The following is a 26,305-nucleotide window of genomic DNA, read 5'->3' as shown; positions in this document are numbered from 1 at the left end:
ATTCAGAATGGTGACCCATGGTAAAAATCAGACATTCAGCGGTACAGAAAAACAACTGTCCTAGTTAGAACAGCTGGGACCAATTCATCACTGGATGGGTATAACCCAAAACTGTGTATTCTATAGCCTTCCATGCCATTTCCCAGAAACTGTTATCAATAGAGCATTTACACCCTCTGCCCATAGCAGCCTGACTCCTCAGGCTATAAACTAGGTGCTAAGAGGCCTGCGAGATAGGAAGATGTTCCTGTCCTCACACCCTTCTATGGAATTCCCCGCTCTGAGGGAAGGACTGAGCATTCCTACCTGAACTGGGGAATATATAAACTTGGAGTTTTGGAACCTTTTTACCACTCATGGGATCCAGAGGAAGACCGCAGCTCACCGCTCTCAACCAGACTGAGACCACCACCCTCAACTGGACTCCAATCACCACTTTTGACCAGACTGCAACAGCTCTCCCACCAGCAGGGTTTTCCCCTCTCCCTTTACTTTGGACTCGGGGGGGGGGCAAGGAACACCACTTTGTTCATGCCCCAGGGTGCTGGGTTATACATTTGGGTTTTGTGGGTTAAGACCAATTGTTTGTCTGTATAATCGTACTTATTGTATTATTTTATTAAATTGCTATTCTGACTTATAATCTCTCTTTTGAGTTGAGTTCATTTCCCTTGCTGGTTTACCTTTAAACCAGCACACTGTTCCATACATTCTTGTGCTGGGTGAACACAGTTTCACTCTGAGCTAGTTCTGGGTTATTGCCAATCAATGTCACTTGCATGCAGCCCAGAGAAGCTCCTTTATGCCTTAGTCCTGATGGTAAGGGAGAGAAATAGTACGGGCTCTAAAGTTGTGCCTTTGTTTCCAAGACGGCAAAGGAGGAGCAAATGATTCCATTGATCCAAACAGCAGTTTGCTTGTAAAAGTTTGAGAAAAAAAAAAACAAAAACAAAACCAAGAAACCAAAAAAACCCTACATTTCTTCTGAGTAGAGAAGGTGCAGAGGAGATGAGAATTTTTGAGGCCAAGATGGTTATAAACATTTGGAGGCCAAGAAGCTCAGTGTGTGCTGAGGTAATGAGCACAATAAAATCAGGTGGGGAGGAAGGAGAGCTGAGTGTGTAGAGAACAGATCAACATCTTGATCCTATGGCAAGGAGATGGCTGGTGCTTTCTGCTGTCAGCCAGGGTCTGTGGCTGAGGTGTGATGCTTGTGCTTTGGGGTGCTTGCAGGGGTTGATGAATAGGTGTAGAGCAGATTGGTGGTATTTTTGTTGTTGTTCGGGAGCACTCAGGTACCCTGTGGGTAGGCTTGAGGTTGATGTCCTGAAGGTGTTGTCTCTGAGACAGTCAGTGCTGCGAGTGAGTGTGGGACAGAAGGGCCCCAGCCCAGCTGCAATGGCTGAGCTGAGGTGTTGCCTGAGGCAGAGCAGAGTTGCCGGGGGTTTGCTGAGTGGGTGTGTGCCCAGCTTGCCAGGCTCCCTGTGGCACTGGAGAGAAAGTGCTGGTGGGACCTGTGCTAAAGCAGTTTTAAATGTGCCCCAGAGCCCCAGGGACAAGGGCAGCCTGAAGTGCCCTTGTCCCTGTGTGTGTGTGCCCACGGCACAAGGGGCAAAAGCAAGGCAGGAGCGGGCCCGTGAGCTGCAGGGCTGAGGTTTGTGGCGATTGAGTTCCACAAAGATGCAGGTCAGGGGGAGAAAGCGAATGTTTATTACTGTAAGGGGAAGGGGAGGGATGAAGCTTCTTAAGGTAATGGGAAAGGGAGGGATGAGGTGTGGGCAGGAGAAGGGAAGGGGAGGGGAGGGAGGAGAAGGTTTGGGAAGGGAAGGCTTGGGAAGGGAAGGGAAGGTTTGACAAGGGGAGGAGAGGGAAGGGAAGGTTTGGGAAGGGAAGGGGAGGGGAGAAGAGGGGAGGGAAGGGGAGGGAAGATTTGGGGAGGGGAGGGGAGAGGAGGGAAGGTTTGGGAAGGTTTGAGGAGGGAAGGAAAGGGGATGGAGGGGAAGGGAGGGGAGGGGATCTGATATTACTCTAAGGGGAAGGGGAGGGATGAATCTTCTTAAGCTAAGGGGAAAGGGAGGGATGAAGTGTGGACAGGGGAAGGTTTGGGGAGGAAAGGGAAGTTTGGGAGGAGGGGAGGGAGGAGGAGGGGAGAGGAGGGGAGCTGATGTTTATTAATCTAAGGGGAAGGGAAGGGATGAACCTTCTTAAGCTAAGGGGAAAGGGAGGATTAAGTGTGAGCAGGAGAAGGTTTGGGAAGGTTTGGGAATGGAAGGGAAGGTTTGGGAAGGGAAGAGAAGGTTTGGCAAGGGGAGGGGAGGGAAGGGAAGGTTTGGGAAGGTTTGGGGAGGGAAGGAAAGGGGATGGAGGGGAAGGGGGGGAGGGGAGCTGATATTAATCTAAGGGGAAGGGGAGGGATGAATCTTCTTAAGCTAAGGGGAAAGGGAGGGATGAAGTGTGGACAGGGGAAGGTTTAGGGAGGAAAGGGAAGTTTGGGAAGGGAAGGGGAGGGGAGAGGAGGGGAGAGGAGGGGAGCTGATGTTTATTAATCTAAGGGGAAGGGAAGGGATGAACCTTCTTAAGCTAAGGGGAAAGGGAGGATTAAGTGTGAGCAGGAGAAGGTTTGGAAAGGTTTGGGAAAGGGAAGGGAAGGTTTGGGAAGGTTTGGGGGGGGCAGGGGGGGGAAGGGGAGGGGAGGGAAGGTTTGGGGGGAAGTGGAGCTTGTGTTTATTACTCTAAGGGGAAGGGGAGGGATGAAGCTTCTTAAGTTAAGGGGAAAGGGAGGGATGAAGTGTGGGCAGGAGAAGGGAAGGGGAGGGGAGAGAAGGTTTGGGAAGGGAAGGCTTGGGAAGGGAAGGGAAGGTTTGGCAAGGGGAGGGGAGGGAATGGAAGGTTTGGGAAGGTTTGGGGAGGGAAGGAAAGGGGATGGAGGGGAAGGGAGGGGAGCTGATATTAATCTAAGGGGAAGGGGAGGGATGAATCTTCTTAAGCTAAGGGGAAAGGGAGGGATGAAGTGTGGACAGGGGAAGGTTTGGGGAGGAAAGGGAAGGTTGGGGAAGGGGAGGGGAGAGGAGGGGAGCTGATGTTTATTAATCTAAGGGGAAGGGAAGGGATGAACCTTCTTAAGCTAAGGGGAAAGGGAGGATTAAGTGTGGGCAGGAGAAGGTTTGGGAAGGTTTGGGAAGGTTTGGAAAGGTTTGGGAAGGTTTGGGAAGGTTTGGGAAGGGAAGGTTTGGGAAGGGAAGGGGCTGTTCATAGAGGTGGGCAGGCCAGGAGCTGCCTGGCCTTGCCGGCTGGCTCAGTTGGGCCCAGCATCAGCTGAATCTCCAGCTCCCATGAGAAGTGGTCTCGTCCCTTGGTCTTCCGGTGCTGTTGGAGGGACGCAGGTTGTCTGGCTGGAGATTACTTTGTTACTGCCCGTCTAAAAGCGGACAAGAATTCAGTCCGCATGGTGCAGTAGGACGGGCAGTCGTCCTGGCTCATGGCTTCAAAGGCTGGAAGAGAGAGGAACGGAGCCACGGTCAGAGCCTGGATGTGTGGGAACCTGAGGAGCCCTTCCTGCCAGGGCCATCCCAGCCAGCTCTTGCCATGGCCAGCAGGGAGCAGGGGTCAACAGGATGAGCGGGAAGGTGCTGGCCCCCAATCCTCTCCCTGCCCCTGAAATGTGTCCCTGCTCTGCCCACAGCGCCCCTTGTCCGTGCAGGGAGCAGAGCCCCGCGCAGGCAGGACAGGGACTGCAGCTCCCTGCCCAGGGTCTGTGCTCCCCGCTGCCAGCCCCCAGTGAGAGCCCACTGTCCTCACTCACCCCTCATGAGGAGCTGCAGGTCTTGCATGTGCCAGGCAGCAATCCCTGGGAACAGAGAGTGTGTCAGGGCCCCAGCAGCACAGCATCCCCCCAAGGCCTCCTGGCCTGGCAGGGCTGATCCGGGGCCTTCCGGCATCAGGACACCCAAGGGTGTGGCTGGCAGAGGGCGGCAGCAGCCGCCAGGGCACTCGGGGCTCCCCAGCACATCCCTGGGCCACATCCTGCTGCTGCTGGAGCAGCAGGGTCTGGGGCTGAGCTGCAGTGGGGAGGGAGGGACCGCGGGCTTGGGGCTCACCCATGAACCTGACGGCCGCCTCTCGCAGGGGCTGCTGCGGGCTCTGCAGGTAGGGCAGGGCCTGGTGCAGGTGCTCGGCCCTTCGGCTCACGTCCTTGTCCATCTGCAGAGAGCAGGGGGGTGTCTGTGGCTGCAGCAGGGGCAGGGGCACAGGGCCAGCCCCGCACACTTGGCATCAGGGCCTGGGGGCTTGTCCAGCCTGAGGCTGGGCCTTCAGGGTCATCCTTACCAGGCAATCACAGAACTTGAAGTGCTGCTCTTTCCTCAGCAGCTTCTCCAGGTCCCTTCTCTTGAGGAACCTGGCAGCGCAAAGCAGCACTTCCCGAGAGGCCTGCAGAGCAGCAGAGAGTGGGACATGGCATCACAGCCCAGGGCACAGCCCCTGTGTCCCTGCTCAAAGGCCAGCAGGAGGCTGGAGCCCTTGAGGCCCCAGGGCAGGAGGCAGCCCAGCCCCGTGCACAGGGACACCAGAGCCCACGAGTGCTCACCTCTGCCACGCACTGGTTCTCGTCATGCCCATGGATGAACAGTGGGACCAGGCTCTGGTGCACCTGTGTCTCCAAGAGCTGTGTTCCCTCTTCCACCAGCAGCTCCATCACCTCTCGGAAGAGGCGAATAGAGAGCAGCTGCACGTGGGTGTTGTCCTGGGACAAGAGAGGAGAAAAAGACCTCAGCACTGGATGCTCCAGGCCAACCAGGTACAGGCACAGGCCTGAACATCCACTAAGCGCCTAGAGGTGGAGGGCACAAAGCCTTACATTGTCAAAGAGTGGCCGGAGTGCCTCAGCCAGCTTGGGGGCAGTGGAGACGAATGCCCGAATGTCTTCATCCTGGAGCATACTCTCAAACACAGAGAGGGTCATCACGACCAGCTCTCCATCTGCATCAGGCAGCAGCTCCAGGAGGCTTTCAGCCAGGCTGCAGATGCTTTGGGCCTGTGTGGAACACAGTGCTGTGCTGTCAAGCCCTGAACAGCTGCCCCACCGACAGCTCTCTGGCAGTGCAACCCCACGCTACTGCCCCGGGGTCCAGAGGCCAAAGGCCTGTCCCACAGGGCCAGGGCAGCAGAACAGGGAGGCAGGAGAGCTGGGAGCAGCTGCCACAGCTCCCAAAGCCCAGCCAAGCCCAAGGGACTGCCTTCCCCAGCCCCAGGCTGCCCGTGTGGCTTCAGCCGGGTGTCCCCTTCTCACCATTGAGGGATCCACAGCAAGCACCAGGAGGCCTCGGAGTGCCAGGCGCTGCCTCTCTTGGCACTGGCTCTGCAGGTTCCTTGAGAGGATGGGCAGGACACTGTCATGACATGTAATCCCGTCCAGAAAGTCCAGGACCTGGAAGGCAGAGAGCAGTGACGGGGTGCCCAGGCAGCAAGAGCCTGAACCACCCAGGGCTGGGCCCAGGCAGCAGCACAGGGTGCAGGCACCGTCCCGGGCAGCTGTGGCTGCCAGAGGGCAGAGAGGGGGAGGCAGGCAGGCCAGGCAGTGCTCGCCATCGGGCTCACCTCGACAAGGAAGGCCAGGGCAGGCAGCTCCCAACGGGGGTCCTCAGAGCTGAGCAGCCCCAGCAGGTGGATTGCCATCCGGGAATAGAAAGGGAGCAAGATGTGGCGCATCTCCCTGTCAGGGGGAAAGAAGGAACCATGGAGCCTGAGCAGGGTGGGCAAAGCTCTCCCAGCAGGCTGTGTGGGGTGCCCCATGCCCAGGGCAGAGATGATGGGGGCAGCGGGGACAAGGGTGTCTCACCTGGCCAGCAGCCCCACTGCATAGTGCTGGGTGTCAGCACAGAGGAGCGTGTCCCAGCCACGCTTGTGCTCCACTAACACCACCTCATTGTCCCACTGCAGCCGGCAGAAGAGGGCCTTGATGGTCTGGACCAAAAACCTGTGTGCAGAGCAAAGACCAGGTCATGCTGGGAGCCCTGGCCCCAGCCCTGAGGGCATGGCAGGGAGAGAGGACTGGGATGGAGCACCTGCTGGGCTGGGTGGGAAGGCGGTGTTGCTCCAGGCATCCCCTCCAGAAGGTGTTCACCTCTTCTGGCACCTGCTCTGTGCTCATGGACACTTGGAACAGCAGAGCCACGAGCAGGCGGGGGATGTAATTCATCACTGCATCCTGGCACTTGGGCTCCTGGATGATCAGCCACAGTGCCAGGGTTGCCTGCAATCAAAGCACACAGAGACAGCGCTCAGTGCAAGATGTCCACGTGTCAGGGCCCGAGTGTGGGAGGGAGAGGCCAGGGGAGAGGCAGGGGGAGCAGCCGGCCTGGTGCCCCTGAACCTGCTCCTCAGCCACATTTGCAGCCCAAGGCCTGAGGCAGGGAGATGCAGGGGTGGGGGAGGTGATGTGGGGGGAGCAGAGGCCACTTCTAGAAACTCACAGCCAGGGCAAACACGTCTCTGTTGTCGCCATCGGAGGTGAACATTCCATGCACTGGCCAGTCCTCCATCACTTGGAGCAGTGTTGGCAGCACCTTCTCCACTGCTGTTCCTGAGGAGCCGATGCTTCTCCACATCATTGCAGCAGCTCTGTGGAACCAGAGCTCTGGGTCAGGGGGGTCTCAGCTACAGCACTGTGGCCTGGGCAGCTGTGGGGGCCCATGTGACAGAGCCACGGTGCCTTGAGGGGCAGGGAGGGCATGTGGCAGTAGGATTGGGGGCTGACAGGCCAGGGCTGGGAAATGGAGGGGCCCAAGGGTCCTGGAAGTCTCCATCTGTCTGGCAGACCACATAGGACAGGCTCTGCAGGGTGAGGGGTTGTAAGGGTTGGTGATCCCTGGGCCAGCAAGGCAGCTGGGCCCTGTACCTGTCACACTCTGGGGCACAGCGCAGGAGAGTCATCACCACATCATGTGGGTGTGCCTCAGCGAGCCTGCAGATGTTAGTGTGCATCCTGACACCTGGAGCCATGTGGGAGGTGAGGCACTGGTGCATGGATCTCACGATGGTCGGCACCTGGAGAGGCAGTGGGGGAGAGTTGGAGAGCTGCCAGAGGGAGCAGGTTGCCCAGCTTGCCCAAGAAGTACTTCCCTTCCCACCACACAGTGTGGCCTCAAAGGCTTAGGGGGCCAGCGGACCTGGCATGAGAGGCCATGAGACCCCTGGGGCACTTGAGCCCTGGCCACAGGCAGCTTACTTGCTGTCGATTGGAGACACCTTTCTCCTCCATAAAAATCTGGAAGAGGGGGTGTCTTGAGCTTCTGTGGCCAGGTCTTGGTGCCTGGGCAGGAGGAGGCTGGAGCCCATGAAGCCCCAGGGCAGGAGGCAGCCCAGCCCCTGCCACGGGGACCCCACAGCCCACAGTGCTCACCTCTGCCACACACTGGTGCTCATCATAGTGCAGGAAAAACCACAGCACCAGGCTCTGGTGCATCTGCATCTCCAAGGGCTTTGTTCCCCCTTCCACCAGTACCTCCATCACCGTTTGGAAGAAGTGAAAGGAGGACAGCTGCACATGGGTGCAAAAGAAGAGAAAAAGACCTCAGCACTGGATGCTCCAGGCCAACCAGGCACAGGCACAAGCCTGAACATCCACAAGGCACAAAGTTTCCTGGCAGCAGCCAGTGCCCATGGACTGGGGACACAAAGCCTTACGTTGTCAAAGAGTGGCCGGAGCGCCTCAGCCAGCTTGGGGGCAGTGGAGATGAGTGCCCGAATGTCTTTGTCCCGGAGCACAGTCACAAACACAGAGAGGGTCATCACGACCAGCTCTCCGTCTGCATCAGGCAGCAGCTCCAGGAGGTGTTGAGACAGGCTGCAGATGCTTTGGGCCTGTGTGGAACACAGTGCTGTGCTGTCAAGCCCTGAACAGCTGCAACAGTGGTGGGGCACTCTGGCGGTGCAACCCCACCCTGCTGCCCCGGGGCCCAGAGGCCAAAGGCCTGTCCCACAGGGCCCAGGCAGCAGAACAGGGAGGCAGGAGAGCTGGGAAGAGCATCCACAGCTCCCAAAGCCCTGCCAAGCCCAAGGGACTGCCTTCCCCAGCCCCAGGCTGCCTGTGTGGCTTCAGCCGGGTGTCCCCTTCTCACCATTGACAGATCCATCCAGAGCACCATGCGGCCTCGGAGAGCCAGGCGACGTCTCTCTGGGCACTCGCTCTGCAGGTGCCTTGACAGGATCTGCTCAACACTGCTCTGACATCTCCTTCCGTCCAGATAGTCCAGGAGCTGGAAGGCAGGGAGCAGTAATGGGGTGCCCGGGCAGCAGGAGCCCGGAGCTGCCCAGGGCTGGGCCCAGGTAGCAGCACAGGGCACAGGCACTGTCCTGGGCAGCTGTGGCTGTGAGAGGGCAGAGAGGGGGAGGCAGGCGGGCCAGGCAGCGCTCGCCATCAGGCTCACCTCCACCAGGAACTCCAGGGCAGGCAGCTCCCAACGGGGGTCCTCAGAGCTGAGCAGCCCCAGCAGGTGGATTGCCAGTGGGGAATGGGAGGGGGTCAGTTGGCGGCGCATCTCCCTGTCAGGGAGAAAAGCATGAACCCTGAGCAGGGTGGGCAAAGCTCTCCCAGCAGTGACTCACAGAGTCTTGGTCTTTTCCCAGCAGCCCAGGATGGGACGTGGGCACTATGGCAGGTGGCTCCTCCTGTGCACCCACCTCGCGCAGCCTTTCTCAAGCTGCTCGGCCATCCCTTGGGGCCAAGGCCCTCTGCCCTACACCCATAGGGGCTGTGTGGAGTGCCCCGTGCCCAGGGTAGAGATGATGGGAGCAGCAGGGACAAGATTGTCTCACCTGACATGCAGACCCACTGCATAGTGATGGCTGTCGGAATTCAGGAGTGGGTCCCAGGCAAGCCTGCGCTTCCTTGCCATCCAAATATCCTCCCACGGCAGGTGGCAGAGCAGGGCCTTGATGGTCTCTACCAAAAACCTGTGTGCAGAGCAAAGGCCAGGTCATGCTGGGAGCGCTGGCCCCAGCCCCGAGGGCATGGCAGGGAGAGAGGACTGGGATGGAGCACCTGCTGGGCTGGGTGGGAAGGCGGTGTTGCTCCAGGCATCCCCTCCAGAAGGTGTTCACCTCTTCTGGCACCTGCTCTGTGCTCATGGACACTTGGAACAGCAGAGCCACGAGCAGGCGGGGGATGTAATTCATCACTGCATCCTGGCACTTGGGCTCCTGGATGATCAGCCACAGTGCCAGGGTTGCCTGCAATCAAAGCACACAGAGACAGCGCTCAGTGCGAGAGGTCCACGTGGCAGGGCCCGAGTGTGGGAGGGAGAGGCCAGGGGAGAGGCAGGAGGAGCAGCTGGCCTGGTGCCCCTGAACCTGCCCCTCAGCCACATTTGCAGCCCAAGGCCTGAGGCACGGAGATGCAGGGGTGGGGGAGGATGGAGAGCCACTGGAGAGGCGACGTGGGAAGGAGCAGAGGCCACTTCTAGAAACTCACAGCCAGGGCAAACACGTCTCTGTTGTCGCCATCGGAGGTGGACATTCCGTGCACTGGCCAGTCCTCCATCACTCGGAGCAGTACTGGCAGCACCTTCTCCACTGCTGTTCCTGAGGAGCCGATGCTTCTCCACATCATTGCAGCAGCTCTGTGGAGCCAGAACTCTGCGTCAGGGGGTCTCAGCCCCAGCACTGTGGCCTGGGCAGCTGTGGGGGCCCAGGTGACAGAGCCACGGTGCCTTGAGGGGCAGGGAGGCCACATGGCAGCAGGATCGGGGGCTGACAGGCCAGGGCTGGGAAATGGAGTGGCCCAAGGGTCCTGGAAGTCTGCATCTGTCTGGCAGACCACATGGGACAAGCTCTGCAGGGTGAGGGTTTGTAAGGGTTGGTGATCCCTGAGCCAACAAGGCAACTGGGCCCTGTACCTGTCACACTCTGGGGCACAGCTCAGGAGAGTCATCACCACATCCCGTGGGTGTGCCTCAGCGAGCCTGCAGATGTCAGTGTGTGGAGACACGTGGGAGGTGAGGTCATGGTGGATGTACCAAACGATGGTCGGCACCTGGAGAGACAGTGGGGGACAGTTGAGGAGCTGCCAGAGGGAGCAGGTGCTTCCCTTCCCACCACACAGTGTGGCCTCAAAGGCTTAGGGGGCCAGCAGACCCAACTTGAGAGGCCACGAGACCCCTGGGGGACTTAAACCCTGGCCACAGGCTGCTTACTGGCTTCCAACTGGAGACACCTTTCCCCTCCAAAAAGTGCACACTGGGAGCATCAGTCACACTCTCAGCTGGTGTGGTGGCAGCGTTTCCGATGCCCTCACTCGCTGCATCACCCTCTGCCATGAGGTCACTTGTTGTGGTTTCGGTGTTGGTTGTGTCATCGGTCACGGCAGTCTCAGGGTTTGCTGCGTCATCCATGGGTGCCTCATCAGAGCTTGCTCTGCCCTCAGTCGGCATCGGTGTGATGTCAGCCTGTGCCACGAGATCAGTGTCAGAGCCGGTTGTGTCACCAGGCAAAGCGGTGTCAGGCTTTGCTGTGCCGTCCATCGGTGCCGCATCAGAGGGTGATGTGCCATCAATGGCCATCGGCGCCATGTCAGCCTTGGCCATGACATCAGTCGCTGTGGTGTCAGAGCTGGTTGTGTCTTCAGCCAAAGCGGTGTCGGGCTTTGCTGTGCAATGACTGGGTTCTGTGTCATCCTTTGCAATGAGGTTGGCCAGTGCGGTGTCAGGGTTGGCCGTGTCCTCACTCACAGCGGTGTCAGAGGTTGCCGTGCAATCAATCGGCGCGGTGCTGCCATCAGGCTTTTCTTTGAGCTCAGCTGGCCTGGTGTCAGGCTCTGACACGAGCTCAGGTGGTGTGGTTCTGGGTGTTCTACGCCGAATGCGCATGATTTTCAGCAACCTCTGCAGGAGAAGAAAGGGCAGGGAAGAGAGGGAAGTCCGTAGGAGCGCTCCACCAGCAGTGCCAGGCGGAGCAGGGACAGCAGGCCCAGCCCAGGGGGGGATGGCTGCAGGTACCTGAACTGCTCTGTGGAAGCGGCCCCGGGGGCGGTCCTGCTCCTCTGTCCGGTCCTGGCCTGGATCTGTCAAAGAGCGAGCGCAGGTGGAGCTGAGGGGCTGCAGGAGAGGCCAGGGAACACAGCCCAGCCCTGCACTCCACAGGCAGGGCCGGCCCTGGGGTGCCCAGTGGATGGAGCAGGGATGCTGGGGGGTCAGCCTGGGCCCCTCTTCCCCCCTCCTTTTTCCCTGGACGTGTCCAGAGGGGACAGGAGGGGGCCAAGCTGGCTGCAGCCACCAGCCCTGTGGCCCAGCTCCAGCACTCACCCTGCTGCAGGGGCTCCTCAGCTTGCTGTGCTGGGGCCACCCCAGGACCTCTCCTGTTCTTCCTCCTCAGCAGCCTGAACAGGCTGAAGCGTCTCCCTGCCATCCCACAGTGTGGTCTCAAGGGAACTTGCACAAGAGACGCTTCAGAAAAAAACCTGGTGGGCAAATCTCACAAAATGGCCTCGAGGGCACCTTCCACAGGGACTGCAGGTGACCAAGTCCCGTGGTCTGGCCTCGTAGGCACCTTCCACAGGGACTGCAGATGACCAAGTCCCGTGGTCTGGCCTCGTAGGCACCTTCCACAGGCACCTTCCACAGGCACTGGTGATGCCCAGAAAAGCTCCGGGTCACCAAGGCCTGTGGCCTGGCCTCGAGGGCCACTCCCACAGGGAGTGGGGATGCCTCGGAAAAACCTCCGGGTCACCAACTCCTGTGGTGTGGCCTCGAGGGAACTTGCAAGAAAAAGAACTCTCAGAATCGCTTCGGGTCAGCAACGAATGAGTTGGCTGCGAGGAGACTCCTCACAGCACCGCTCAGTCCCGTCCTGACCAGACGCGTGCTCCGAGCACTGTGGCGCGGCCGCGTTGCCGCCCAACACCTATATCAGGACGTGTCACAAAGGGCCCTTGGACACCCTGCCCTGTCCCACCCCATTGGCGACGGCCACCATGTCACAAAGGGCCCTGTGACACATGGACACGGGCCCTGGGGCCTTCCCCAACCTGGCCAACCTGCCCCAGGTTGGAAGGAATCCATTCCCTAAAGCATCTGAGACAGCTGGACGTGAACTTTAGGAATGGCTCCAAAAAGGAGCAAACAATCCCCTCCTGTGTCTGCTCATGGCAGCAGAAAGAGCCCTCTTGGCTGCCAACACAGCAGCAGTGGGAAGGGCACGGGGCCTCCACAGAAGCTGGCATGGCCTCCTTGGGAGAAGTCTTGGCTGGTGGCCATCTAAACACGGGGGCTGTGACACAATGTGTGGGCAAGGGCACGAACGCTGCTCTGACCCCTTTAGTCGCAGCTGCACTGAAATCAGCAGCAACTCATTTGCCTTCAAATGGTCCATTGAGAGTCAATTTCAAAAACTAAACAGAAGCAAAAAACCCTGGCATTGTTTGGTTTGCAAAGGGTTTTTTATTAAGGGATAAGAATAGAATAATTCCGGTAAGGGATAAAAGCCCTCAAGGAACAAAAGTTCCCTCAGTCTTCCAAAAGCACCCCAAACAAGGGAGGATATTGCAAAAACACTAATCCTTCCTCTGCTGCAGAGAGCTAACTGGCCAGGAAAGCTCTGAAGGGCTTGAAAATACAAAGCCAAATCTGTATTGGATGATTTGGAGTTGAGAGAGTGAGTGCTCCAGCCTTTCTAAGGCCTTCCCACTCATCCTAGGGACACTCAGGTGGGTGCTTTCAAGTTCAGTGACGTTCCTTGAAGGATCCAGTCCTGTGCCTGAAGATGCTTCTATGAGTCTGCTTGCCAAAAGTCCTCATCAATGTATACTGATTGAAAGTTTTGTTTTTCCCGTGTGTTCAGTTTGGCAGGAGCTAAAATTTCAGTAAAACACATCCCCTAATCTAGTAATGTAAATGAATATATCAACTCCAAAACCAACTTGAGGTGGTGTCCAAGCTGCCATCGGTGTTTTACCATCAGTATCTCCTGTTCCACAGACTTCACTTTTTTAGGATATTTTTCTATGTCTAGCTCCTTTCAAAAGCAGCAGACAAGGAGCTGTAAAAGTGTACCCAAACCTTACACTTCTGGGTTTAATGCACAGGTAGCAGTTGGTTTGGGTTGGTTTCTACAGCCCTAATGCTTCAGCCATGTGATAAAGGAGCCCAGCTGTGGGTTTTTTAAATATACGCAAGTATTTTATCAGCTCTGCTCGTTGCAAGGAACAGTTTGGACATGGACGTTAAAGGATCAAATAAAAACCTCAAAGGGAAGAATAAAATCTAAAAGTGCCTTTGTTATTATTTACATGACTATTTTTTCCTGTCAAAAACATCTATATAAAAAAAAAATACCCACAAGCAAAAAAACTCCTTCTAGCTGCTGAGCAAACTTACAAACTGTGGGCAGTAGAGCCAGCAGAGCTCAGCAACCTGTGATACTTTCCAGGTGTTTCTATTCTCCCTTTAAAAATAAAAAAGAAAAGGGAAAAAAATGCTTGTCTGCATATCAAGTGCTCTCAAATAAAGACAGTCTTGCATGGTCAGTTCTAGGAATGCTGTAAGCCAGCCTAAACTACACAGCAATAGGCTTAAGGAAGGGACTGGAAGGTTGTTTGATTTGTTTTGGCTTTTGAAAGACTTTTCCACAGTGGAGGTTAAGGAAAATATTGTTTTGTCCCAAAACCCTAGAAAATAGGAACTGAAAATAGGAATTTCCCAGGGACGCTGGCAATCTGGGGTGTTCCATGTCTCCTGAGAAGCTTGTTGTGCAGCTGGGAGTGCAGCTTTTCTGGGGGAAAAAGAGATGAATAAAATAATTTTTGGCTTTACCAAAGGCATCCAAATCCCAGCACCAATTCTAGAAAGGTGGTGTTAGAAAGAGGCACAGCTCAGCGTGGTTTGGGATGGAGGCTTCATGTTTTGCTGATATTTTCTGATAATAATTCCAAATGTAAATGAGAACATCAGGGTCTTTCACAAATGAATTCTCAAAAATGCCAGGAGAGGTTTGAAATGGTTTTCCAAACCTAGTACCTTGCTGAAAGGTCACCTTATTGAAGGCAAGTCGAGATGTTCAATTCTGAGATTTGGCTGGAAATATCCAAGATTTGTATCCTTGAGAATGCCTCTCAAGGCAAAAGCAGAAGGAGATAAATGATGTAAACTTGATCCACATTTTAAACCCACCACTTCACTGAGACGCCAGCAGAAATGTCTTTTTTATTACAAAACATTTTATTGTAGTTATTTACACCTGTTCCTCGATAAGTGTATAAATGTAAACATTTATTATAGATGTATTTCTCTTATCTTACAGTCCATCCCTTGTTCAGGTTAAATGTCATTTTTTTTTAAGCATACAGGTGGTGAGGGGATTTCAGCTATATTCACAGAATATACATCTGCGTGCAGGGGAGGTCCACCAGCCCTAAGCCAGTGGCACAGACACTGTCCCGTTAGCTCTGCTCCTGCTCCTCGTGTGTACGCTGGACTCTGGGATCTCGTCGGCGTGATCCTCACTCTTCTTCTCCTTCAGGCTGTTGATGAACCTCAGGGTTATCTCATCCCATTCCTCGGGGAGCAGCATGAGCAGGAACCCGATGCAGATGATGATGGTGGCTCCCAACCTCACCACGCTGAAGATCATTTTGTGCTTCACCAGATCCATGGCTGCAGGGAAGGAAACAACAACAACATCAAACCAGCAGTGGGATGTGTCACCAAAACCAGGACAAATCAAACTCTGTAGCTATTTTTTTAGTATTGGAAAGCAGGCATTACTTTATTACCTTGTTATTTCTATGCATTTATATACTTTAATAATAATCTATTACCATTATTATCAGGGTGCTTGTGGGGTCACTCCACCAGACACACACACCCACTTTCAATACTTTTCACTATTTTATGCATTTTTAGCAAACAAAGGAATTAATGCTCATTGGCTATAAATTTCATAATCCTCTTCATTAATTAGTATTCTATCTTCTATTGGTTATTGATTGCTCACTTCACATGCTAATTAATCCGCATTTTCAGTCTTTTTGTTATCTTTTTCCCAGACAGAGAGAGTTTCAGCACAATTGCTGAATTGTCTTTGTTAGTTTTTTCCTTGTCTCTGTTTTCCAACATATGGATGATGGCATCAGAGCAGCCTGGCACGGCTCTGTGACCCGTGTGCTGCACTCTGGCTGTGACAGTGGCCATGTAGCTCTCAGATCTTCAGAGCGAGCAGCACCCTTAGTTCAGAGAACAGCTTTGACCTGATAGCACAGTACTGGAAGTGCCATATCTCTTCCATCCCTCACCACCTCAGCAGGCTCTGAGGAAGCCTTGTGGGATCCAAGCCTCAAGGTTTCCATGTGAAAGGGTCTATGAGGAGCAGCTGAGGGAGCTGGGGGGGCTCAGCCTGGAGAAAAGGAGGCTCAGGGTGACCTTCTCACTCTCTACAACTCCCTGAGAGGAGGTTGTAGACAGGTGGGTGTTTGCCTCTCAGGTAACAAGTGATAGAGCAAGTGGAAATGGCCTCAGGTTGGATATTAGGAAATATTTATTAATTGAAAGAATGGTTAAGGACTGGACCAGGCTCCTCAGGGAAGTGGTGGAGTCACCATCCCTGAAAGTGTTCAAGAAGCGAGTAGACGTGGCACTTCACTGTATGGTTAACTGGCCATGGGCATATTTTGTTGAGGGTTTGACTTGGAGGTCCGACCTCCAATCTCCTTGGAGATTTTGAAGGTCTTTTCCAACCTTAATGAATCTATGATTCCATGATTTCTTCTCTGAGAGGGAAGGTACTTTATGGTAACTCTTCATCTTCAACAGTTTGCACCAGCAGAATGTTTCCTTGGGCTGCACAGACCAGGGACTGGGAGAGAGCAGCACGTGGGTCAGAGAGCTGGAGTCGGTGCCTCCCAGACCCACAACCAGCACCAAGAGGGCACCTGAGCCCTTGGGCAGCCTCCTTCAGTACTGATTGTTCTGCAGCTCTGACCTGCATCCCCCTAAAAATAGATGTTTCTTTGAAAACATGCTCAAATCCCAGGAGCGGCGAGACTGAGAGGGTGGAAGAGCAGAGGCAGAGGCTGTTCAACAAGACAGGACTCTGGAATAAATTTCCACGTATACCCCCTGCCCTGGTGACAACAGATTTTGAGTATTTGGACAATAAACTGCTTGTGCTGTCTGTGTGCCCGTGGGGTTATTTTTCCACCACCAGCCGTGGTACCTGCATTTCCAGGGACGCTGAGCACTGTGCCGATGGAGATCAGGATGGGGTATGTGAGCACGACACCAACGTTAACCAGGATATTGAAAGCTAGGGAAAACCAGAGCAAATCATACATGATTACAGGGAAAAACACTAGAGTGAGATATTTCTCTTCCACTTCACCCTACAAGTGTGATATCAGTATCCACACCACAATTATGTAGTTGTCACAAAGTGAGTGATTTTGGTTTTTTTATTTAGGAGTGTGAAATGAGGGGAAGTTCTGACTGGTGTAATGGGAAGGGCTGGATGGCCTTTCACAAACTGTAATACCAAGGTTATCACACTCATATTTCATGGCTTTTCCCAAGCTTTAATCAGATACAAACAACCTGTTTTTGCTGCCAGAAACCTTCATTTGTTCCCCTACCAGAAGGGTGGTGACCCCAGCTTGCCCTCTTGGCTGAGGCTGTGTTGTCCTTGTCTCAGTGGGACATTTCCCTGACAAAAGGCTGCAAACCCTCCACCTGGACCACACCCCAAAGGTGACAGCAGCAGGAACTCATACTCTAAAGGACACTAAACACAATTAGCTAACGAATTTAACTGCAAACTAAGCAGACTGGGGCAAGACCACAGCCTTGGTGCCATGCTGAAGGCAAAATGAAATCTGACAGATATACAAATATTCAACACCTTAAATTTAGGCATTAGTTTTTTGTTTTTTTTTTACATGACAGCGTTACCAGCCAGCTACAATTTCCTTGGGAGATCAAAAGCAAGCTGCAGAAACTTCCAAAAATTTTCTTCTGGTCACTCAGTCCTGCTGCTGAGTCCCCTACATAAAAGGAGCAAAGGGTTGCTCCTCCTTGTCTGCTCCATCAGGTTGTTCCCTCATGGCTGGGGTTATACACTTTGGTAGATTGATGGGTGATAAATTAGCCCTGCTTTTTGTCCCTCAGGAGCTCACAGAGGAGTTGAAATTCTGGTTCAAGGCGCTCACAGAGCTCAGCTGTCAGCCCAACCACGTCTCAGGACGGGCTGTGTACCAGGCATTCTCTTTGCTTCCATTTGATAAACGTGTAGTGGAGACAGAAACCTCTTCAATTATGAAATAACAGAGACTTTACTAAAGGAAAGGATGTTGTTATATCTGGAAATTAAAACGCCCCCGGGCTGAATCCAACAGATACTGTGCCTGGCTGGAGAATGGCAATTCTGGCTCAGGAAGAGGGAGCTTTATTGAAGGGCTGTGTGAGCCTTGCCCAGCACCTGCAGCACCCACAGAAAGGTGCCCCAGCACTGGGCATCCATGTGTCAGTGCACAAACACCCCACAGAGCGTGCCAGGAAGACACTGAGAACACACAGCCCTTTGAAATGGGATTTAGAGCAGCCAAGCTATTCCAGAGACAGGGGAATTGGTGTGGAACTAGAGTAGGGATGAAAAGTGAATCATTAGTATGGTTGCTTCATGTTTACTCCCTGCTATTATTATCACTATTAATTATTAATTATAATTATCACTTATATCTTAATTATTAATTATATATTAATAGTTAGTATTATTTCATTAAGAATAATGAAAAATATAAATCATTTCCAAGGAGTACCAATTTGCACTGGGACCAGACTTAATCTGTGAGAGAGCTCTGATGTTTAGGAGGACAGGGGGGAATTGTTTGTGCCAGAGGCTAATTTTGTATTGGTGGGGAGAAAAGAGCTGGAAAAATGAGTATTTCTTTTTTATCACATACCTAACCAGAGGCCAGCTACTCCACACAGGTAACCCCAGGGCACAGCAGAGAAAGGGTACCAGTACTCCACTTTTGTAAAATACAGTATGATTGGGGTGACAGAGATGAAGATGAAATTGAAGAAGCCCAGGGTAGACACAAAATGAGCTGCTTCCCCCAAGTTTGCACTTCCAAGGAACATTTTGAACAAAACCTGCAAAGGAGAGGAGAGAGGAGGGGTTTAGAAGTCATGACAGTCACGGGAGCAAAGTTCTCCTGCACAAATTCATTACCGACGTGAGCAAACTCTGAAACTGGGAGGCAAATTCTGATCCCACTACAACAAACTCCAAAATTTACACGTACTTCACCCTCCTCAAGCCAAAGATAAACACAGCCACGCTCAGCCCAACCTGTTTCTGAGACATGACTCTGCCTTTTCCATCCCTCACCTTCCAGAGCAGCCACTGCTTCCAAGCATTCTCAGGTGTGCTGAGCTCACACCAGGGCTCCAAGCCCAGCAGGAGCCCAGCGTGTGCAGTGCAGGCCTGGGGTGAGCCCTGCATTCCCACTCGGGGAGAACAGCACATCCCACACCCAGGCTCTCCATTCTGCACGTGGAAAGTCCCTTTGAAACAGTGTTTTTAAACAGCGTTGGCATGATTAAAAAATTATCTTAAACTCCTTATAGCATAGCAATGAAGATTTCATTAAAGACTCATAAAGACCCTGAATATTTGGCAGGTGACAACTAATTACCCTCATCGTGGATTTCCTGATGTGGTGACATCACCTGGTCACAACATGAATGATGCAGGAAATAAAACATTTATTTTACAGCCACTCTCTCTGTACTTGTGCATTTTTAACAGCTGATAATGGTGAATATAAGAACCCAAACGAACAGTCGTGACCTACCTTATACAAGGCAGATGTGGAGGCTGATCCCACAGCATATGCCACCCCAATGATTGACTCTCCCTGGAAACCATCTGCATATGCCATCATCACAATTCCTGTGATTGCCATGATTGCTGCAACTATCTGCACAGACAAAGCAAAGCAGTGTAAAGCTCAGAGCTACTTCAGCCCGTGGGAAGAGATCCTCACTGTGTGGGGTTCTCATGTGTCACTGGCTACTTTCTCTGACTTGGAGCATTCTTGTTTTCCCTTAAATGGGAAAAAATATGGGAGAAATGTAAAGCATAATGAAAGTGTGTGCACTGGTAGTGGTATGGATCTATAGCATTGCAAATTCTGCTGGGACCTACTGACAGGACCTGCACCATTACCTGTTTTATCAGTTAAACATTCCCTTTGGAAAGATTGCTCCAAGATCAAGAAATTCTAAGACATTGTGTTACATTATGCAACAAGGGAAGTATTTAGCAACACCCCAAATTTGACCCGAAATACAAACATTAGATGGCCAAACGTTCTGGACATTAGTCCAGGGGAATGACTCCTGTCTTGTGGAATGCCAGAGTACCACTGGGAGCTTTTCCAGGCTGTTCTGGCCAGCTTTCTTGGACAGACACGACCTAGTTTCTCCATGAAGCCTTTACCTTTGTGCTTAGGTTTCTGACCTCATTTGGAAATGTCAGACAGGGCATCTAAGAAGCTTCAGAGAAAAAGAACAGGAATAATTAACTACACCATATCTGAAACCCTGGGTCCTGACTCCAAGGACCTTAAGAAAGTGATAGCGAGCCCAACATGTTTTATTCTTTGGAAAACTCCCCCTCTCCACCTAATTGCCCTCAGCATGTAAATAAGGAGTGGGAATTTCAAACACAATGAAGACCCAACTTCCACTGAGTGCAGAGGAAAAGGTGTTTCCTGAGTCAGTGTACAATTCCTGAGGCAACACCAAAGGGAGATGGGCACTTGCTTCTTGGAAAACATCACTGAACTCCAATTAAGAAATATTTGGTACTAGACAAACCTAAGCTTCACATGCTTCAGCCCACAGACTTTAAAGGCATCTTGATCCAATCATGTGCCCTTCTGCAGAGCAGCCTGACTTTCAGAGCTCACAGTTTGACCAAGAGTCCCAGGAAACGCATTGATATTCCTGCCAAGCACTTGTGAGCCAGACTGAGGCAGTGAACACAAAAATCCCACAAAACAATTTGAACAGAGCCAGTCAGTCCCATGATTCAAGGGACACACAGGACAGGGACAAACACCTGACCCAGGTAAAGGTGTCCATACATGGGGAGACAATGGGAAACTGCCAGAGTAGAGACTACAGGTAGAAATGTTAGGGCTCCTAAATCTCATAGGTACCCAGGCCAACATCTTCACAGAGGAACTCATCTCCTGGTTGCAGCTTTAATTACTTCCCTCTCACCATTATCCCTATTTTACCAGTACCTGAGGCACACAGGTACCCCCCTGGCATTGCAGTGGCTGTGCCAAAGGCAGTCAAAAATCACACTGCATGTCTGTGTTCCACCTTACTTCCATTTAAAACATCCAAGCTCCAAGATACAGGTCCACAAAGCTGCCACCTAAGCCTGAAGATATCACTGATACCTCCAAATTCACCATGAAATGGCACTTGAAATCCAAGTCCCCCAGCTTAATGATGTGGGCTGGAGTCACTTGTGTAATCACAGTCTCTCAGTGGTTTGATGAGATCTGAAAGGGCTTTAGCAAGAAGGGACCAAGACAGCTTCCCTCCTCTCCTTCCCAGGATCCCAGAAGTCAGGCCATCCTGGGAGACTCCACAGAAGTCCCAGCCTTGAAGCAATGCTGAATTACACCGAAGACCCCTCAGACATCCATGGCCTCTCCTCTCAGTTTCCAGAAGCCCCCCTTTCCCTGCTCCACTGCCTGGCTGGGTTCATTGCAGGCTGCACTAAACACCTTGCCTTGCACGTAATTCAGATGCAGCATTTCAGCTGTCAGCTGGAATATTTCAGCTGGAATGTTTCATGCAGTTTGTCTCACAAGGCAAACCAGAAGAGTCCAGTGCAGTTAACCCCTCCTTCCAAGGGAAAGGATCAAGATGTCGGGGTTGACAGAGAACCTGTCAGCAGCCTGGCAATTAGTGACGAGGAATGTAAACAACTTTTAGGAAATATTTACTGTAATGCCGGACGGAACAAATGTAATGCAGCCCAGACCAAAGGTCACCAATCAAAATGTGCATAGTGTCACCAACAGCATGTCACAGCATGCACAGTGTCTTCAGTGTCACCAATAAGAGTGTGTGCAGTGTCTACAGTTTTTTATGCTTGAGACTTCTGACCAATTGTGTTGTGGCACGATAGTGTACAAAGAGTATAAAAGAAACACTTGAGAGCAATAAACAGCTTCCTGTTCACCTTACACCTGGACTACGTCTGATATCTGTGTTGCTTTGGCCGTTCTGACATTATCAGTGACAGCAAAAAGAAAAAGTGCCACTTTTTGTAGTCTCAATATTTTTTTATCATCTCCACTCAAGTGTTCCACTGTCTGCTACACAGTGGGAGGGAAGAACTCTGGCCAGTGAAAGGAATTAGACATCTACTCCTCACTACTTCCCTTCTTTTGCCCCCACAGTCTCCATCTGCCAGCAACTGTCTTCAGCTACTCACTGCTTTTCCAAACTGCCCTGCTTATCCCACATGTGCACACTTCTCTCCTGCTGGGATCTGGCCCAGACAAACCTGAAAATAACCTGAAAGTGCCACCTCCACCAGCACTTCCTCCACAGCTGCTTTCAAGGATTTCTCTTCAATTTGCCAAGGAAATGTTTCCAGATCATACTTCCATCTACAAGTCAGAACACCAGCCTGCACCAGGACTCCTGCTTGTTTTCCCTGCCCTTGCTGACAGGAGGTGCAGAGGCAGGATGTCAGCACTTCATTACCAACAGCCTTAAGGGGGGATGACTCAACTTTTTAACCTTGGAAGAAGAGCAGCTTTTCCTTTTCCTCTCCTGTTTTTTGGGGTTAGTTTTTTTTTTTACCTTCTGAATAAAAGAACACGTGTAAATAGAAATAATCTGAACCCAACTTTTCAGAAGACTGACACCTTGGAGCAGCTTCCTCTTAACCCTCTCTCCAGGTTGGAGGAGTGGCCAGATGAAGAGTTACCAGCCCATCCTGGCTTCCAGAATGGCACAGCTGGTGGTTAGAGATTCATCCCACAGTTATCTAGAATATGCCCAAACTTGTTCTGCCCTTCCTAATTCCTAACTCAGACCAATGGCTCCAAACCCAGCATCTGGGAGGCTGATTAGGTTGGCAAGAACATTTCCCTGTGTGATAACAGTGTGGGCACAAGGACTGGGAGTGTGTCATAAGAAATCTGACTTGCATACATGGGGTAGGAGATAAAAAAAAAACACAGATAAGCAGAAAATGTTTGCAAGGAAGAATTGGCAGCAAATCTGTCAGAAGATTAGTGCAGGTGACTATCAAATACAGGAGAAAACGTGATGAAAGGAGTAACTCATGACTCTTTATCTGAGCTATGAAATGAACAGTAACTTCAGCCACTGATGAGAGATTTTTTTAAATACAGAAGTGAGTTTGCAGTTGTAGCATTTTCCACATTAAAGCCTACAGCTGGTAAATAATAAAATAAGCAATTAAAAAGCAATCAAGCTTGCTGTTTCAAATAACAACAGTCTTCTTGCTCCCCTCCTTCCCCCAAGCCCCAGAACTTCACCACATCTCAGGTCTGTACTACTCACACACATCACTTGGCAGAGGAAAGCCACACAAAACAAAAGATAAAGAATAATGACTTGTTTTGGTAGGTACTGATGGTCACGTGTGTGGAATGGGAGGTCCCAAGAGGAGTGTCAGCTTGGTGGATGGTCCCTCTTGGGAAGTACAGTAAGTCACCTGGCTGCAAGAAAATTGATATATTTAGGGCACCAGGTCAAACCTTATTGCAGTCAGAGAAAATACTCCCTGAGCAGACAGTCTGACAATATATATCCTTTAGAATCACAAAATGGAGCAGTCCTGCAATGTACACTTTAATAACATAAAGAACACTAAGCCAGAAGTTCAGAACCTTAAACTTTCCAACCTGCTGTCAATATTTGCTGAAAAGGTGAAACAAGCTTTTTAACATCACAGAACACACAGACTCCCACTGAGCTGCAGGAAGAGGACAAAGAAGCAGCTGAGAGGGACCTGCTGGCAACACAGTGGGCTGGCAGAGGAGCAGTGAAATGGGGATTTGGTCAGATCACATCAAAAGAAAAGGCTAGTATTCCACGAGAAAAGCCAAATATTCTGTAAAAATGGTAATCTGTTACAATAGTGTTGTCTGAGATTTTCAGTTAAAGCACTTAAAAAACAGGTATGACCTTCCTCCTCCTCCTCCCTATCTTTCTTCTCACCTATGTAAATTAAAACTCCACACTGAAAAAAAACTAGATAAGGAAAGTCAAGACAAAAAAGGTGTAAAGCACATAAAATTGCCTCCAAGAAGGAAATAAAAGTTTACTTGTGGCTTGTCCTGTAAACACCTACAGAGTTGGACAGCACAGTCAAAGAAAACTGCCTTCCTTACCAGAGTGGGGACCACAGCAACCAAGAGTATTCTGAATTCTCTTCATTTGAAAGATGGAGAAAGGAAATATTCTAGAAAGATGTTTAGGGAGGAAATAGAGTCAAACAACAGCATCCCTCTCAGAGGCAGCCACAAAGAGACAACCAAACTTTGACAGCAGCCACCCAGAAGAAATGGGTCACAGGAAGTGAACAACAGCAAACAGAAGAAAAATAAATTAAAAACTTGGATAACTTTTAAGCCCATCATTATTCCATAAAAATGAAAGGCACTGAAGTCTGGTCCAAAATATTCCAGAAATGAAAAAGGGAACTGTAGTTTACCAGACTTTGCATCACCCAGTACACGATGACGATTGAATATTCCCCTCTGTCAAACAACACAGCTCATGATGTCAGCATCCCATCCAATGTGTCACACTGTTCCTAAAACACCTACACCATCCAACATGTCACACTATTCCTCAAACACCTACACCATCCAACATGTCACACTATTCCTCAAACACCTACACCATCCAACATGTCACACTATTCCTCAAACACCGACACCCAAATGCAGCTCTGGACACTGAGAAGAGCAGAGAGAGGCTCCATAACAGGCCAAAAGGCAGAGAAACTCCTGAGGATTCCAGCATGGAGCAGCAGCACCAGCTGGACAAGTAACACTTCAAAAGCAGGTCAAACAGAACAGGACAAGCACCAGATTCCCTGCTGACACTCAGTAATCTTCATGAAATGTGCCTTTTATTCCAAAAATCAACCACCAACCAAACACTTGAATTTCAGGTTTGGAAAAAGGAAGAGCAATTAATACAGCGAGTTCATATGGGGTTTGGGTCATGCTTTTCTTTATCAGCCAAGGATAAATATTTAAACCTCATTCACCAGAACAGTGACAATGTTCAGTGCAGCAGTAAGTCTCAGTGCACAGAAGGATTAGCCTGAGGGATTACAGGCAGCATGTAAAAGCATAAAAATGTTTTATAACCATACACAAACCCAGTGTTTTTTCTGCACACAACTCCACAAACATGACCTAGGAGTCAGGGTGCCCAACCTGGAGAGTACCAGTCAATTTACAGAAATAACTGGGGGTTTTGGCCCATTATTTAAATACTAGAAGCAAAGGATACCTTTAAAAAAGGATACAGACAACTCTCACCCAAATTTCTCGTGCTCGCAGTGTGCAAACCCTCCCCTCATTAATTTTTAGATGGCTACAATTCAGAGAAATTTAAATTTGAACTCATTTTTTTTGTCTCTATTTAGAGACAACAGACAGAGGAGTTGTGAAGTGGGATCTGTTTTATCCTAAGGCAGGCATTTGGAAATCCCTGTTTCTCTCCAGTCACTTCAGTAAGTGCTAGAGAACTAACCCAAAAGGAACATCTGCCACACAAATAGCCAAAATTTCAGGTGGAAGAGGCTTATCCCCAACAGAGCATCAGAAACCTCTATAGGGTGCCCAATGGGGGTAGATGGCATGAGTTAGAAATGCTGGATGTGAGGCTGCTGAATAACAAGCATAAGGAAAATGAAACTCCAGGTGTATTGAATGGAAATGAAAATATTAAAAAGCAAAATACACATATAAGGATTGGATTTTTTGATTTGGTTTAAGTGGGATAGTCCAATTTTTTCTTTATAACACAGTGTATATTTGTATGTTTCTTTTAGAAGCTGATTTAAAATGCATTTGGACCACAGGAATTCATCATATCAGTAACTTCTTAAAGACAGCAGGACCAACAAGCACAACCAGTCTGCTGTTACAGTCCAGCTGAAGAAAGAGCAAGTACTTAGTAAAGGAAAAAGGACTTGTAAATTCTTGGGGCCTGAATGAAGTGAAAATGAAAAAACAGGTGCTAGAAAGCTTCTGCAGCTGTGAAAACAAACTTCTCTTTTTATCTAAGGGAAATACCAGGTCTGGAAAACCCAGTTTACATGATATTATGATTAGATATTACTATTAGTAAATTTTCAGGAAAAATACGTAAGAGAAACGACCACAAGGAAACACAAATAAAAAAAAAACTTTTTCCTATAATGTTTAGTGGGGGGGAGGGTTAGAAGCACACACACAACAGCAAACACTGCCATCAGCAAAAGCCCATGCACAATTTCCCAGGCAAGGTTGTGCTGTCCTACCTCAACATCATCATAGTGAGGAGGAAGGCCCTGGGATCCCTGGGCAGTGATGGAAACATTGGACCCCACCAGAGACCCAAAGCAGCACTCCAGCTTCTCCTGAAAATCTTCCACAGCTCCTCCTGTAAAAAAAAAGATGCTGTTACTTGCTGAAGAGCTCAGCCAAGCCCAGCCCACATCCTCCCCATGGCTTGGGAAGAATGATCACATCAGGGACACAGAGGCTGGGAAGGAAGGTGCTCTGTACCAGTGTTTCTCCTGAAGGAGAGCACTGGAGATGCAAAGGGGATCTGCCAGGAGAGTCACTGCTAAGCCAAAAAGTCTGGTGCCCCAACCTGGGTTTGTTCTCTTCCCTGTGCCATCTTTAGGCTGCACAACCAGACAGACAAGGCTGAACAGAGGAAAATAATCCCACAAACAGCAGAACACCATAAGACAATAAGCACATGCAGGACCTGCATTCTCTCACCAGAGAGAACATACAAAGGTTAGAGACCTTTCACCAGCTACTCCAATCATTTGGGAATATTCAAAACCAAACTTGACTCATCCACACCCCACATGTGACAGACAAGGCACCGAAGGGAAACAGCAGAACGTGCCAAGTACCAGATCCACACAAGTGCAGCTTGGCCATTAAAGCTGACAGCAGCCAGGAACACTATACCTGGGACTCAGCTTGTATTTGGGATCTCATTTGGGTCCACCTCACAAT

At 51.0% G+C, this 26,305-nt stretch overlaps 2 protein-coding genes across 2 annotated transcripts; both read right to left on the bottom strand.

Annotated features, from left to right (window-relative positions):
• Positions 1-3,212: 3,212 nt before the first annotated feature.
• On the bottom strand, positions 3,213-11,594 carry LOC113993931. Its single transcript, XM_027732529.2, has 23 exons — positions 11,298-11,594; positions 10,992-11,056; positions 10,191-10,877; positions 9,894-10,030; positions 9,470-9,617; positions 9,041-9,228; positions 8,815-8,952; positions 8,427-8,541; positions 8,118-8,255; positions 7,684-7,860; positions 7,400-7,537; positions 6,896-7,044; positions 6,471-6,618; positions 6,063-6,250; positions 5,837-5,974; positions 5,596-5,710; positions 5,288-5,425; positions 4,856-5,032; positions 4,586-4,741; positions 4,327-4,428; positions 4,098-4,200; positions 3,803-3,847; positions 3,213-3,491 (listed from the first exon to the last, which is right to left on the bottom strand). Exons 1-23 carry the CDS (start codon positions 11,398-11,400, stop codon positions 3,400-3,402), a joined length of 3,585 nt encoding a protein of 1,194 aa, XP_027588330.1. The 5' UTR covers positions 11,401-11,594; the 3' UTR covers positions 3,213-3,399.
• Positions 11,595-14,198: 2,604 nt separating this feature from the next.
• LOC113987587 (solute carrier family 35 member F4-like) lies at positions 14,199-25,708 on the bottom strand. Its single transcript, XM_039389110.1, has 5 exons — positions 25,591-25,708; positions 18,836-18,961; positions 17,939-18,131; positions 16,201-16,290; positions 14,199-14,642 (listed from the first exon to the last, which is right to left on the bottom strand). Exons 2-5 carry the CDS (start codon positions 18,944-18,946, stop codon positions 14,401-14,403), a joined length of 636 nt encoding a protein of 211 aa, XP_039245044.1. The 5' UTR covers positions 18,947-18,961; positions 25,591-25,708; the 3' UTR covers positions 14,199-14,400.
• Between the last annotated feature and the right edge of the window lie 597 nt (positions 25,709-26,305).

Source organism: Pipra filicauda, unplaced genomic scaffold (assembly GCF_003945595.2).
Source record: "Pipra filicauda isolate LSUMZ 115617 unplaced genomic scaffold, ASM394559v2 scaffold706_size140705_pilon, whole genome shotgun sequence".
In the NCBI taxonomy this organism is placed as follows: Eukaryota; Metazoa; Chordata; class Aves; order Passeriformes; family Pipridae; genus Pipra; species Pipra filicauda.
Note: the sequence above shows the minus strand (reverse complement) of the source record. Positions and strands in the feature narration are given on the sequence as shown.

Bases quoted from the DNA above. Each gene is read 5' to 3' on its own strand.
- LOC113993931 (XM_027732529.2), bottom strand. From the start codon at position 11,400: ATGGCAGGGAGACGCTTCAGCCTGTTCAGGCTGCTGAGGAGGAAGAAC. The intron at 10,031-10,190 runs GTAAGCAGCCTG...CTGTCTCTCCAG, and splicing joins GTGTCTCCAGTTGGAAGCCA to GTGCCGACCATCGTTTGGTA. The intron at 5,033-5,287 runs GTGAGAAGGGGA...TGTTCCACACAG, and splicing joins TTGCTGTGGATCCCTCAATG to GCCCAAAGCATCTGCAGCCT.
- LOC113987587 (XM_039389110.1), bottom strand. From the start codon at position 18,946: ATGGCAATCACAGGAATTGTGATGATGGCATATGCAGATGGTTTCCAG. The intron at 18,132-18,835 runs GTAGGTCACGAC...TCTCCTTTGCAG, and splicing joins CCACATCTGCCTTGTATAAG to GTTTTGTTCAAAATGTTCCT. The intron at 14,643-16,200 runs GTACCACGGCTG...CCTTCCCTGCAG, and splicing joins CAGCGTCCCTGGAAATGCAG to CCATGGATCTGGTGAAGCAC.